The sequence below is a fragment of the Fusarium fujikuroi genome, chromosome FFUJ_chr01 (assembly GCF_900079805.1).
Source record: "Fusarium fujikuroi IMI 58289 draft genome, chromosome FFUJ_chr01".
Lineage (NCBI taxonomy): Eukaryota > Fungi > Ascomycota > Sordariomycetes > Hypocreales > Nectriaceae > Fusarium > Fusarium fujikuroi.
In genome coordinates this window covers 5,324,386-5,337,619 of record NC_036622.1, presented here as the reverse complement: position 1 = coordinate 5,337,619, position 13,234 = coordinate 5,324,386, and the positions used below count along the sequence as shown (strand labels likewise).

At 51.3% G+C, this 13,234-nt stretch overlaps 6 protein-coding genes; 3 read left to right on the top strand and 3 right to left on the bottom strand.

Moving 5' to 3' along the window:
- Positions 1 to 146: 146 nt before the first annotated feature.
- On the bottom strand, positions 147 to 1,294 carry FFUJ_00455 (probable multidrug resistance protein; the record flags this gene model as incomplete). XM_023573275.1 has 3 exons in its annotated part: positions 147 to 840; positions 893 to 1,146; positions 1,229 to 1,294. The coding sequence occupies 3 exons, from the start codon at positions 1,292 to 1,294 to the stop codon at positions 147 to 149; spliced, it is 1,014 nt and encodes a 337-aa protein (XP_023425021.1).
- A 588-nt stretch (positions 1,295 to 1,882) lies between these two features.
- FFUJ_00456 (probable histone deacetylase RpdA) lies at positions 1,883 to 4,003 on the top strand (the record flags this gene model as incomplete). XM_023573274.1 has 4 exons in its annotated part: positions 1,883 to 2,077; positions 2,151 to 2,451; positions 2,502 to 3,043; positions 3,092 to 4,003. The coding sequence occupies 4 exons, from the start codon at positions 1,883 to 1,885 to the stop codon at positions 4,001 to 4,003; spliced, it is 1,950 nt and encodes a 649-aa protein (XP_023425020.1).
- Positions 4,004 to 4,562: 559 nt separating this feature from the next.
- Positions 4,563 to 5,042, bottom strand: FFUJ_00457 (uncharacterized protein; the record flags this gene model as incomplete). The annotated part of the gene is made up of 1 exon (XM_023573272.1): positions 4,563 to 5,042. The coding sequence occupies one exon, from the start codon at positions 5,040 to 5,042 to the stop codon at positions 4,563 to 4,565; it is 480 nt and encodes a 159-aa protein (XP_023425019.1).
- Positions 5,043 to 6,243: 1,201 nt separating this feature from the next.
- Positions 6,244 to 7,451, top strand: FFUJ_00458 (related to RPC34-DNA-directed RNA polymerase III, 34 KD subunit; the record flags this gene model as incomplete). XM_023573271.1 has 2 exons in its annotated part: positions 6,244 to 6,509; positions 6,566 to 7,451. 2 exons carry the CDS (start codon positions 6,244 to 6,246, stop codon positions 7,449 to 7,451), a joined length of 1,152 nt encoding a protein of 383 aa, XP_023425018.1.
- Positions 7,452 to 7,879: 428 nt separating this feature from the next.
- FFUJ_00459 (probable peptidylprolyl isomerase precursor, mitochondrial (cyclophilin B)) lies at positions 7,880 to 8,944 on the bottom strand (the record flags this gene model as incomplete). XM_023573270.1 has 5 exons in its annotated part: positions 7,880 to 8,066; positions 8,119 to 8,225; positions 8,276 to 8,445; positions 8,672 to 8,736; positions 8,799 to 8,944. 5 exons carry the CDS (start codon positions 8,942 to 8,944, stop codon positions 7,880 to 7,882), a joined length of 675 nt encoding a protein of 224 aa, XP_023425017.1.
- Positions 8,945 to 10,772: 1,828 nt separating this feature from the next.
- Positions 10,773 to 12,556, top strand: FFUJ_00460 (related to cytoskeletal adaptor; the record flags this gene model as incomplete). XM_023573269.1 has 4 exons in its annotated part: positions 10,773 to 10,854; positions 10,910 to 10,941; positions 10,999 to 11,078; positions 11,134 to 12,556. The coding sequence occupies 4 exons, from the start codon at positions 10,773 to 10,775 to the stop codon at positions 12,554 to 12,556; spliced, it is 1,617 nt and encodes a 538-aa protein (XP_023425016.1).
- Between the last annotated feature and the right edge of the window lie 678 nt (positions 12,557 to 13,234).

Sequence of the window (13,234 nt, the reverse complement as noted above, 5' to 3'; positions counted from 1 at the left end):
TGCATGCTATCATGCTAACCTTGTGCAATAATTCGTGACATGGCTAGGTCTCTAAATCTTCCGTCCCGACCGCCAACGCCCATTAATCTTACAAGTCCATCCCGTGGCCTCGTTATTTCTTGTTAAAGGTATTCATTTCCTCGCGCTTATAACTCCTCTTCCACGTCCATTTGTTCACCATTCACTTGCCCCTTGGACCCTGCTTGGCCCTCCTTCCTGGGCATGGTGGCCTCCTTGTCGATCATTTGTCTCGACACAGATACAATGTTGTCCTCAATGAGCTCCTGGCCAACATCCTCGAGATGCTTCTTGGGATCCAACTTGCCAACGTAGCGAGTCTTGAGCTGATCCTTAGTCAGCTCAGTCTCCTCCTTTACGCGCTTCTCATAACCATCCGCCAATGAGACCAGCTGTTGCAGTCTGTCCTTGTTCTTGCAACCCTCGTGTCGGAAGTCGTCCATCTCCAGAGCTTCGGTCCAAACGTGCTTGTGCAGGTTCATAAGCATGTTCTCTTCGAGGGCGGTCTTGCGGTAGTTGATTCCAATCGAGTAGTAGTGTCGGTTCAAGCCGTGGATGAGAGCCTGAATCGAAGGCTTGTTGAGGTGACCCAAGTTGCTAGTGCTCTGTCGAGGTTCTTGTCCAAGCATCAAGAGCTGGGGGTTGATGAGTCGGAAAGCGTCAATGACGACTTTGCCCTTCACGGACTGGATAGGATCAATGACAACGGCAACGGCGCGGGGGTTCAGCTGCTCGAACGACTGCTGTGTGTTGATATCAACAGAAGAAAGCCAGCAGCCGAATCCAGGATGCGAGTGGTACCATCCGACAACCGACTCGGGTCTGTTCAGTCCATTAGGTAGTGATAACAAATAAGGGACTGTAATCAACTAACCTTCCTGTTTGCCTAAGCATGTCCATCATCTTGGTCTGGAAAACGGGGTCGACAGCCTCGACACTAACACCGGTACCGCTCTGAGGCATGGCAAACACATCCATAACCTTGACAGTGAAGTCATCCACAAACTCGCCAAGCATCAGACCCATGACTTCCATGGGCACACCTGCGCGACCGTGTCGAAGCATTTTGAGGAGGGCAAGGGAGGAGATATAGACTGTTTCGGAGTTATCAATCAGATTTGTGTTGTCCTACAGTCGTCAAGGTCAGCGAAGCTCAGAATTGCAAAGCACACCCCATTAGGGAACTCATATGAAGGAGATGATAGCTTACAGTGCCATGTGCAGCTCCTCCAAGGCCCATTCCACCGCCACCAAGTAAACTCCTGAAGCGCTCCATGATGTCGACGGTGTGTTGAAAGTTTTAAGGATAATCTGTGCGTAGAGTAATTCGTCGACAAAAATAGCGTGCGGGTGTTGATGTTTGATGGTGGGCGGTGATGGAGGGTTGGTGTTGCTATGATCGGAGCTTGGTAAGGTAATTGACGTTGACGCCAGCCCGGCAGCCTGGGAGCCACAGCTGAGAAGCTTAGTCAAGTCACGTGCACGATCTTCGTCGCTCTCTGTGGCGTATCTTATGCGAGGGACTCAAATTGTGGCTTGCATCAATTAAAACGGAGCGCTTCAATATTTATTCCGGTGTAAACGGGAGACTTTCAAGCTCCGGGGATATGCTTCGCATCAGCCAGTGTTAAGTGGTTCTGCCCATGTAACTTTACATACTTACACCCAAAGATTCTTCTCGAAAGCTTGTCACATCCTACGAAACTCTTGCCTAAACTTCTCCCTCGATCATGCTGAGCTCTCCCTGAGCAATTCACTATCGAAATACCCATCACAGATCTTTTTATTTCGAGCGCAAATTTGATCTAACCCTTTCTTTCACACCCGCTTTCCGAGATTCGCGACTCCACGAGTAGCCGCAGTCATGGGCGACGATATACGTGTCGAGCTCGGCTCGGTTGCGCTCAATGGCTCATCCCCCAAGAAGGTCGCTTACTTTTACGATTCCGACATTGGTAACTATGCCTATGTTACTGGTCATCCCATGAAGCCTCATCGCATTCGGCTGGCGCATAGCTTGATTATGCAGTACAACCTCTACCAGAAGATGGAGATATACGTGAGTCCACTCTTGATCCCCCAGCCAACTCTTGGAGTCACTGAGTTTGGGATATCATACTGACAAATCCCAGCGCGCAAAACCTGCGACCCGAGGCGAGATGACCCAATTCCATACCGACGACTACATCGATTTCCTACAAAAGGTCACACCAGACAACATGGACAGCTTTATGAGAGAGCAAGGAAAATACAACGTCGGTGATGATTGCCCCGTGTTCGATGGTCTATTTGAGTTCTGTGGTATCAGTGCGGGTGGCAGCATGGAGGGTGCCGCGCGACTGAATCGCCAAAAGTGCGACATCGCCATCAACTGGGCTGGTGGTCTTCACCACGCCAAGAAGTGCGAGGCCAGTGGTTTCTGCTACGTCAACGGTATGTCTCTCCCAGATATCTCAGGTATCGCGATCTAACCCAGTATCTAGACATTGTCCTCGGTATTCTCGAACTCCTCCGATTCAAAAAGCGGGTCCTCTACATCGATATTGATGTGCATCATGGCGATGGTGTTGAGGAGGCTTTCTACACCACCGACCGTGTCATGACCGTTTCTTTCCACAAGTACGGAGAGTACTTCCCCGGCACTGGTGAACTTCGGGACACCGGTATTGGACAAGGAAAAAACTATGCTGTCAACTTTCCTCTTCGAGATGGTATCACCGATGTGTCCTACAGGTCAATCTTCCAGCCTGTCATCGAGAATGTCATGAAGTACTACCAGCCCGAGGCTGTTGTTCTTCAATGCGGTGGTGACAGTCTGTCTGGCGATCGACTTGGTTGCTTCAATCTGAGCATGGACGGCCACGCCAACTGTGTCAACTATGTCAAGAGCTTTAATCTCCCGACTCTTGTTCTCGGCGGAGGTGGCTACACAATGCGCAACGTCGCTCGAACTTGGGCCTTTGAGACCGGTGTTCTTGTGGGCAAGGAGATGGACCGAACCCTGCCCTACAATGAATACTACGAAGTAAGTTATCTGATCTTGTGTTGACAAGCCCCCACTAACGTGGTACAGTACTATGCTCCCGATTTTGAGCTGAATGTGCGATCCTCTAACATGGAGAACTCCAACAGTCGAGAGTACCTTGAGAAGATTACTTCTTCAGTCATCGACAACCTTCGACAAACAGGACCTGCTCCTTCAGTACAGTTGCAAGACGTCCCCCGAAAGCCCTTCGGCGGCATGACTGATGAGGAGGAGGCCGAGTTGGACGACCTAGATGAGGATGAGAACAAGGATGTTCGCATGACCGAACATCGTTGGGACAAGCATGTTGAACACGACAACGAGTTCGAAGCCAGTGACGACGATGAGATGGCTAGGGCGCATGGTGCCACGCGCCAGAATGGCAACAAGCGCACCTTTACCGACTATCGCAAGGGGGAAATGGAAATCGATAATGCCGATGCTCCTCCTGCCAAGGTAACCAACGGTGCTTCCGCTGACGAACCTGCTGAGGAACAAGCTGGCGAGGATGCTCACGATGTGAATGACGATACTATCGACGACATCTCAGCTTCGGCCCCAGTCGAGAAGGAAGTCCCACCCAAGGAGAGCGAGAAGCCTGACGAGACCGCCAAGGAATCTGAAGCTAGTAAAGTGGATGGAGACGGTGATGTTGGCATGGAGGACTCAGCGGCTCCAGAGACAACAATCAAGAAGGAAGAGGTCGAGCCTGAGGCACCTGCGGAGCCTTCAGCGCCTACTGAGAAGGCTTCAAAGGACGAGCCTGTTGCCCAAGAGGCCGCCGATACCGCTACGAAGGAGCCCACCACAGAACCTAAAGGTACTGAAGAGGCCTCAGATAAGCCTGCAGTAGCACCTGAGAAGGCTCGGAGCGAACAACCCGACGATGCTATGGACGTCGATACGGAGAAGGATAAGCCAGAGCCAGCTGTCGAGAAGAGCAAGAGCCCTGTAAACTAGGGGCTTCTGGGCAAAGCCCTCTTGATTTCTTAGGAGATAATTTCACGTTACAAGAACAAGCTCATGCCACGTGCACCTTTGCATGGAAGCAACCGGCCTACGACACTCAACAAGTGAGGAGACGAAAGCCTTGCATGCGAAGGAAACATGTGGCCTGCAGTCAGGCGTTCCAGGCGCAGGGGTAAAGACGATACGAAGGGCCAAGCATCGAATTGTACAAGAAGGAGGAATTTCAAGGTTCGGTCACACATAATTGTGATGCTTTCTTTATTATGATGTTTGATGTTTGTACTGAGTAGTTTGTCACTAAAGCGAAAGAATTTCTTTGAACACTACAAGTCACGATATCTTGAGCATGAGTGACATGGGTGAATTTCAATATTATTGAAGCATGATTCTTAGTGATGATGATAAGGTGTGTTTGGCGCGGAGTGACGAACCAAGTAACTTTGGACTGAGTACACAATTCAGTTCCTCCCGTAACTCGACTACTGCTCTCATTATTCCTCCTCGTTTCTCTCCTATTGTAAAGCGTCTCTCCACGGATATGTCCTAAAGTCTACTTGATCTCAGCATGGACATCGGTCTGACTCTCACGCGGGCTTGCCCCTTCACCTTTCTCGGGTGACTCATCGGCCAAAGGCTCAGTTGAGCTCGGTGGAAGACCCATAGTTTGTGGGTGATTCTGCAGTGAACACATCATGTTCAAAAATGCTTCATCCTGACTCCAGGGACAGTGGCGCTTGAGAAAGTTGTAGCGTTCGATCGCTCTGGCGTGTGAGGCGAGCTCCGGGCTCAAGTGCGCGAATCTGTCGCACATGACTGGTGACTTTGCGGAAGAAAGATCCTCCTGTGTGTCTTTTCTTGTGCCTTGTGTGTTTGTTTCATTTGCTGGGGAGTCGGCGCTTGGAGTACCACTGTATGAAGCGTCATCATTCGAGATAGCTTCGTTGAGGTGGCCTCCAAACATGTGGCCAAACTCGGCCATGAAGGCCGTGACCTCTTGGTCGAGTTCTTCTCTTTCGGCGGCTGAAAGCATTTTGAGGATAGCTTGTAGATTATGTTTAAGGGATTGGTTCATGTAATACTAAAGTCGGGTTGGCTTGATGTTGCGTTTCGTGAGGTTCGGCAGTGATACTACATTTGGAAAGACGTAATGTTTTCGAGGAAAGGGAGGAGATATATTAAGGGTGAAAGAGAAAGGAGCATTGCTCTTGGTATATAGTTAGATTGGTGAACTCTTTATATGGGGGCTCATTCGATGAGTTGATACGCCCTTTCACGATCCTAGAGTTTATTTATGAGCTCATGGAAGCCTCAACCTTCACATTCAGTGGCAGCTTCGCGGCCGTGGCGAGGCTTGGAAGAGTTAAAACACAGTCAATGTCGGACTTCACGGTATATTATGTATTCTTTGGTGTTATGTCGGATTGCTAGACCGTCAGGTATTTGTGATGTTGGTGTCATTAGTTGGGCACGAGAATGTGCACTTGGCAGACACGAACAAGATGTATAAGTGGAATAGGTGTGTAAAGGTATATGCGATCATGAAGCGATTTTACAATGATCTCAATATTTGTCTGTGTCAGGTCTCATCTGGGGAGACCAGGCCGTTATCGGCTGTTACGTATACAAATGGTTTCTGACTTCAATTATCCTTCATAGCTCAGGACTTCAGACCACATTACATGGCTTTAGATAGCATTCCACATGATTCATATAAGATCAAGCGAGGGACCCTTGATCAGAGCATAAAACAATGTTACTATCGCACACATGTCAACTCACAACTCTAAAAATATTCAAACTCTCATGACAGTAAGGGTCTAGGGTGGCTGGAGGCATTGACAGATGGTGGGGGACCGAGACAATGATAAGATACCCCACATTCCGCGGGCACTGCCGACATTCCGCCGGGTCGACTCACAGGCAGGGAAGGCGGAAAGGTGGGAACGTAACCTATTGTTCAGTAATAAAGTAGCAGGGTAGGGGACGAGCTACACTTTAGCGTCGACTGTGGGGGACCTCGAAAAATAATTATTTCCAACCTAACCCAGCCGCTTCTACTCCAAGAGAAGCCCATCGTCATCCGTCTTCTCTCTCACATTCTCTTACTCGCCACTCGCTATCTTATGTCAATGTAGCATCAAATATAATCAGATCTTTGACTCTTCTTACCAAATCCTCCCTCCTACGACAATTCTATCCCTCCCTCCTGTCGCATCCTCGCTTGACTCACAATGCCCACCCCCGCGCCCGCCGAGGGCGACGCCGCGACGGCCAAGCTCGGCGTCTGGAAGCAGGCCCTCTACGATCGATGTCGCGAGTCTGGAACCGACATGTTCTCCCAGGACGATCTGTTGCGCCTCGATGTCATTCCAAACCGAGACCTCATGCTGCTCGCCCGTGTCGTTCAATCCCTCACAGACGACAAGCTTTTCATCACCATGCGCGAGGCCTCGGGCCAAGTGCTATGGAAATGGCGCGACTCTGAAGAAGCCCACAAGTGCGTAGCAACACCTCTGGAACACTGCATCAAGCTCTTCGCTGACAATTGGCTAGGTATAAGCAGTGCTCGACCGACGAACAGGTCATGGTTTACTCTCTCATCGACGACTCGGGCGGCGACGGTATCTGGTCGCAGACGCTGCAGAAGCGACTGAACATGCACGACTCGGTCCTCAAGAACGCACTCAAGCAACTCCAGACAAAGGGTCTGATTGCGCCCTTCAAGAATGTCGAGCACCCGAACAAAAAAATGTTCATCAAGGCCTCTATACGACCCAGCGATAGAGCTACCGGCGGCCCGTGGTACACCGATCAGAACTTTGATGAGGCCTTTATTGAAGACCTACAGCGAGTTGTATATGACTTTATCAAGCGTCAGAGCAGCTATCACAGCACACACGGGGGAGGTGCTGCGCGGACGCAAGTTCCTAAGAAAGGTGTCGTGAAAGGTGGCGTGGAAAGGGGCAAGAAGCGAGATGCTAGTCACATAGATGAGCCCCCAGCAAAAGCCACCAAGATTTCTCCCACGGCGGCCGTGAAAAAGGACGCCCTACTTCCTCTTCCTGCTGGATACACCGGCTATCCGACCGTACGCGACATCGCTCGTCTCCTCTCCTCAAGCGGCATCACCCATAACACCATCCTTTCCGAGCACGACGTACAGAAGCTTGTCGACGTACTTGTCTGGGACAACCTCATCGAGTCGGTCAAAGTTGCTGGGAAGGTTGGCTACCGCGTATCTCGCATTGCCAAGCAGTCTTTAGAAAGCTGGGCTGGTCGGGATGATCCTACAGGTCGTGAAGGCGGCCCCGAGCCTATTATCAGTGCCTTCACCGAAGCTCCCTGCGGCCGTTGTCCCGTGTTCGAGATCTGCGAAGACGGTGGCCCTGTAGGTCCCAATAACTGTGAATATTTCAAAAGGTGGCTGGGCGTTGAATAGAGCACGAGTGCAGATTTTGCATGTCGATACGATAAGTATGGGTTATTGATACCTGCTTTTTCTGACGGAGAACGGAGTTATGGTCTGGAAGAAGGCTTTTTGTTTCTAGGGATAACAGTAAAGGCGTAGAAGGACAAGCGATGGCCATTTAGAATGCAGCCAAGCGCAAATGATCGCAGCGATGATCAACCAATTTTACCAAGTAGAGGAATAAGCTGTCGAGCGGTGTTTCAAGAATGAATCATTCACAGCATGATAGTATCAAGTGACAATGCATATGGGGTTAATGGTTGACATTTCTCATCAGCTAAGCTAGTCTTTTATGCCAGCTTGCGAAAATCCAGCTATTTAGTGCTAGTCCTCATTCAGTCAGTTTTGTAATGTGCTCCCAAATCCCATCCCTTTGCCTTGTCCTTTGTGAGAGCTTTTTACAGCTCACCACAGTCGACAATGGTGGCACGCTTCTGGTACTTGACAGCACCACTGCCGGAGCCGGTAGCCTCAAGAGCCTTGACAACCTTCATGGACTCCTCGTCAGCGACCTCGCCGAAAACGACGTGGCGGCCGTTGAGCCAAGAGGTGACAACAGTGGTGATGAAGAACTGAGAGCCGTTGCTGGAAACACTGTTAGTCTATTGAATTTGTAGCCAGGAGTGGAAGTGCTTACGTGTTGGGTCCGGCGTTGGCCATGGACAGCAGACCGGGGCGGTCGTGGGTGAGCTTGAAGTTCTCATCGGCGAACTTCTCACCATAGATGGATTTTCCACCAGTGCCCTTGATCGTGTTAGTATGCACCTGGAAAGTTTGGGTTGACAAAAACGTACATTACCACGGGTGAAGTCACCACCCTGGAGCATGAACTCGGGGATGATTCGGTGGAAAGAAGAGCCCTTGTAGCCGAAGCCCTTCTCGCCAGTGCAGAGAGCACGGAAGTTCTCAGCGGTCTTGGGAACGTCCTTGTCGTAGAGGGTGAAGTTGATGCGACCACGCTGGTCTGGAGAGAAGGAATGTTAGCATTGATGCAACAGCACGCGGAGCTTAAGCTGTGAACTGATGATGCGAGATGATGACGAACGCTGTGCATGCAGATCCAAATGCCGCAAACATCAGATCATCGTGCATCTCTCGAGGTATCGAGCCGGAGGGTAGGGTAGCTGAAGATGCAGCTTGCCGTCTCGGATCGCTGGGGACGATGGCATCGGGGAGGAATCAATACTTACTCTGAATGTCACGGGTAGGATGGCCGTTTTGGAGGACGGGGCCCTCCCACTCAATATCGAAGAAACTGATCAGAGTTAGCTGATGCCTACATCAATGCGATGATTGGGGAAGAAAGGGATGACTTACACCTTGTTACCCATGACTGCGGATGAAGCTGAGAAGAATCTAACGGATCTGATTGTGTTGGAGAGTTGAGGAAGAGAAGAAGAAGTTCTCGCTGCAGAGAAGCAGTTATGGCGGGGTAGGAGGGGCTTGAAGAGGGAGGGTCTCATTTTGAGGAAGCTGGAGGGGCAAAGTGTTAGCGTGGGCCATTGAAGCCAATCGAAGCGTGTAGAAAGTGTGAAAGAGTGGGACAGTTGGCCGAGAGCAGATCACGTGAAGTGATCCTGAGAGCTCCCTCTGGTTGTTTTGCTGCCCGCTAGACCATGAGGTCACCGCGGTGGCTATGGCCACAGTGGGGCGGGGGAGGGGGAGCTTTGCAACAGCTAAGGTTCTGGCTCTGTTGATCAATGATGAATCCATCAATACCTGCTTGTTATTGCAAGCAAGCGAGAGCTGACGAGCATTTTGCATTGCCCCTGGCTCTCAATGGCATGACTCTGACCGCCATTACCTGCTGCCATGCCATGCCAGACATTGCAAATAGCGCAAGCACGCGCATTGAGAAACAACAAGACCACATTGGACTGTGCTGTGGACTCAATGGCTGGCTCTGGCTCGCTCGCTCTACCCGTCAAAGCTTCAACGGGGCTATCCTTGGAGCTGATGGAGGTTGCCCGGGCCACGTCAAGCAAGCAACGTATCGTATCGTGCTGGACTCACACACTCCTCTCTGATCTGTCTGGCTGCAGCAAGTCTTGTACTGTACTGTACATAGTACATACATGGCCCCTCAAACCACCCAGAAAGACGCGTCGAGTCAGTGGCCCGATATGCCCGAAGTGCAGCAGACTTTTGCCAAAGCATCACCCCCATTGGAGGGGACATGGGATACGGCCACCCCAGTGGATTGCATGGGCCCTCCACATCGAGTCTCATGTAATGTACCAGTATCCAGTCCATGAATCAACCCGTGGGCAGAAGTGACCATTCCAATGCATTTTGAACAGTCAGACGCCGGGAAAAGAAGCTCCCTTCCCTCCGCAGGACCGGGTAGGACAGGGGCAACCAGACCAGCACCAGGCAAGCTCAAGCTGGCAGTGAGGAACAAAGGCGAGAAGAAGCCGACAATACCGGTACTGGGCCGATCAGCTGGCTTACCCAAGATCCCAATCCGGGTCAGAATAATACTATTGACCCAAGAATGGTGCTCAGATGGCCAATGTTTGCCTCAAGGCGTCTTGCTTCTCCTCTCTTTGCAGCGTGCACTACAGCTTGAGCTTCCCAGAGCTCTCTGTGGTAGAACAAAGGCAAACGCGGCAGGGGAAACAATTGAACTTGCACGTACCTTGAAGACTAATACACTTGGGGAATCGACTTGATAGTACAGAAGATGCAGATTTAGATAGATAGAATTACAGAAAACTGGTGATGTACGTGCTGAGGTTGGTCTTTTGGACTGATCTCGAGAAAGGGAAGATAAAAGTTTGGACCAGCTTGACGTCTGGTATCCAATTCTAGCGCCGTGACTGGCCCTCTAGGGCCCTGTTCAGGCCTGAAGTCTAAGGTTGTATGGCGGGGACTTAAAAGGTTCCCATCCATGGAAGTCTCCAGATGAGTTAAACCTGCTAGAAGCTTGGTTTCTGGCTCTACAACTGTAACATCCATATGACAACTAGAGGACAGGAGATGCTGGAAATTCAATTGTACCTCAGACCAGTCACATAAGCCCTGAATGAATGCTCAACTTCATAATCTCTATATTCTCATACAGGAATGTCGACAGTATCACGTGATCAGCCATGATCCATGCTGACGTTGGGCTCTGGGAAATGTCCAAGTGTCCACCATGGCAATAGCGTAGCAAGGGGCATCTTGAACTCCAGATACTCCATTCAATTCCATTACGAATCCCCTCAGGAGCATCATCAACGGCTCCGCGTCTTTTGCGCCAATCCTTCGACTTTTCTGCTGGCTTTCATCTTCTTGGACTAATTCACCATGGATATTAACGATTTGAAGAACACGGTCTCCAACCTGACCTTGTATGACCTCAAGGCAGGCTTTCGGAAGGCACAGAATGGTACCCCCTTTTAGCGACCACCTAATGCGCGTCATAAGCCGCTGACGATGTCCAGCTGTTATGAACTTTACCGAGATGGAGGCCAAGGTTGGTTGAGCTATGCGCGACAACAGACCGGGACATTGTCGACTTACCCATCTCCAGGTGCGAGAAGCAACGAATAACGAGCCATGGGGTGCTTCATCGACCCTTATGCAAGAGATTGCCAATGGAACATTCAACTAGTATGCTCGCCATTTCGAACCGTATCCAAGACCAACTTTGCTGACCATGAGCCAGCCAAACCCTTAACGAGATTATGCCTATGATCTACCGTCGCTTCACCGAGAAGGCTGCCGAGGAGTGGCGTCAGATCTACAAGGCCCTCCAATTACTCGAGTTTCTTATCAAGCACGGTTCCGAGCGCGTTATCGACGATGCTAGAGGCCACATCTCGCTTCTTAAGATGCTGCGCCAATTTCACTTTATTGATCAGAACGGAAAGGACCAGGGCATCAACGTGCGCAACCGAGCCAAGGAGTTGGCCGATCTTCTTAGTGACGTGGATCGTATCCGGACCGAGCGCAAGAAGGCGCGTGCGACCAAGAACAAGTACACCGGAGTTGAGGGTGGTGCGACTTTTGGAGGTGGTTTCTCAAGCGGTAGCTCTGGCCGTTATGGTGGTTTTGGCAGTGAGAGCGCTGGCTACGGTGGTGGTGGTAGCAGCGGTGGCCCTGGCAACTATGGCGGATACTCTGGTGGTGTTTATGGCGATGGCGGTGGCTTTGGAGGTCAGTCTGATGACTGGCGAGGCGATGGCGCTGCCAGCCGATCCGAGCGATTTGAGGAATACGATGAGTTCGACGAGGGTGAGAGACCAGCCGCCAGCTCATCAAGAGCTGCCGCCAAGCGACCCGAGCGCACTCCTGTTAAGAAGGCCGCTGAGCCTCCCAAGAAGAAAGAACCCGAGGTTGATCTTTTCTCCTTCGATGACCCTGCGCCAGCGTCTTCTGCAGCACCAGCGTTGGCCCCAAGCAACACTGCCGCCGCTCCTGCGCAAGACGACGACGACGAGTTCGACGACTTCCAGTCAGCTACCCTAGCTCAAGCAGCACCATCCAACAACTTTATGCAAAGTCCTGCTGTGACATCGACGGCCTCCTCAACCGCCCAGTTTGTTGCTCCCCAACCTCAATCGGCTCCTCAGCAAGCTGACATTAGCCACATGGTTAGTATGGCGTCCATCTCGCCTGCACCAAGTGCCTCAGGAACTCCCGGGCCCAACTATTCTGCCTTCAGCATCCCTGCTGCCCCTGCGGCACAGGCTCCCAAGCCTGCTGCCTTCCAACAGACTGGACCCAACTACTTCAGCTCTGTCCAAGCACAGACAGCAAAGACCCCAACAACATCTGCCTTCTCAGGCATTGGAAGCGCCTCCAACGCTGCGCCCAGCGGCCCTACCACTATGGCTAACATGAAGCCCGTCACTAGCTCATCAGCCAAGCCAGCACCCGCTGCTGGTGGAGATGCCTTTGGAGCTCTCTGGGGCAAGGCCAGTGGAGGTGTCAAGAAGCCAGAGACACCCAAGACTGGACCCGCAATGGGCCAACTTGCCAAGGAGAAGAGCAGTGCTGGAATCTGGGGAGCCCCAGCAGCTCCATCTTCCAGCGGCAGTGCTCCTCCCAAGACCGGCGGATCTGCCATGGACGATCTCCTTGGTTAAGCTTATGTGCTAAATCTATCTTGAGAATGGTGGATCATAACCTGGAACTGAGACGACGGCTGGGGCACTAATGCCTCTGTTGGTTGTGTGGGCTTGAGAATGTACAGAATAATAAGCAGTGGGACAGCATGTTTGTATTCATGATAGGATCCTAGATAGGCGTCTGGCGCAACAAAATGAACTGACATGTCATGTCGCTCTATTTTCAGCCAATTTGGCGTGGCCCCTGTGGTAGGCCACCAGCATTCGATCGATTATGCTGTATCAGGTGAAACACAACCAACAACGGATTCACGACGATCATTATGAGCCACACAAGATCAGATCAACAGCCGAGATCGATCCTGGACCGGATCAGTCGCCGTTGCAGTAGGACGACTATCCCGGAATAACTTGCAACAGTGGACTCATAATCTTCACCCACGCAATCTCGCCGTGTATGCGACCTCACTCTAAACAAAGGAGCCTCATCCGGGCCAACGAACCGTATTTCCCCAAGAACGACTCTCACCCAATCATGGCCATGTCGATGTTTTCTGAAACACCAGCCGCTCTCTTCCCTGCGCGGCTATTGCTATTCATCCAACATCCCTGCTCGTCTAAGCGCCGCCACAACGTTAAGCCTCTGAAGCCTCATTGGCCGACGGAACCTAACGCCCAGGAACAGCAGGAGAATCG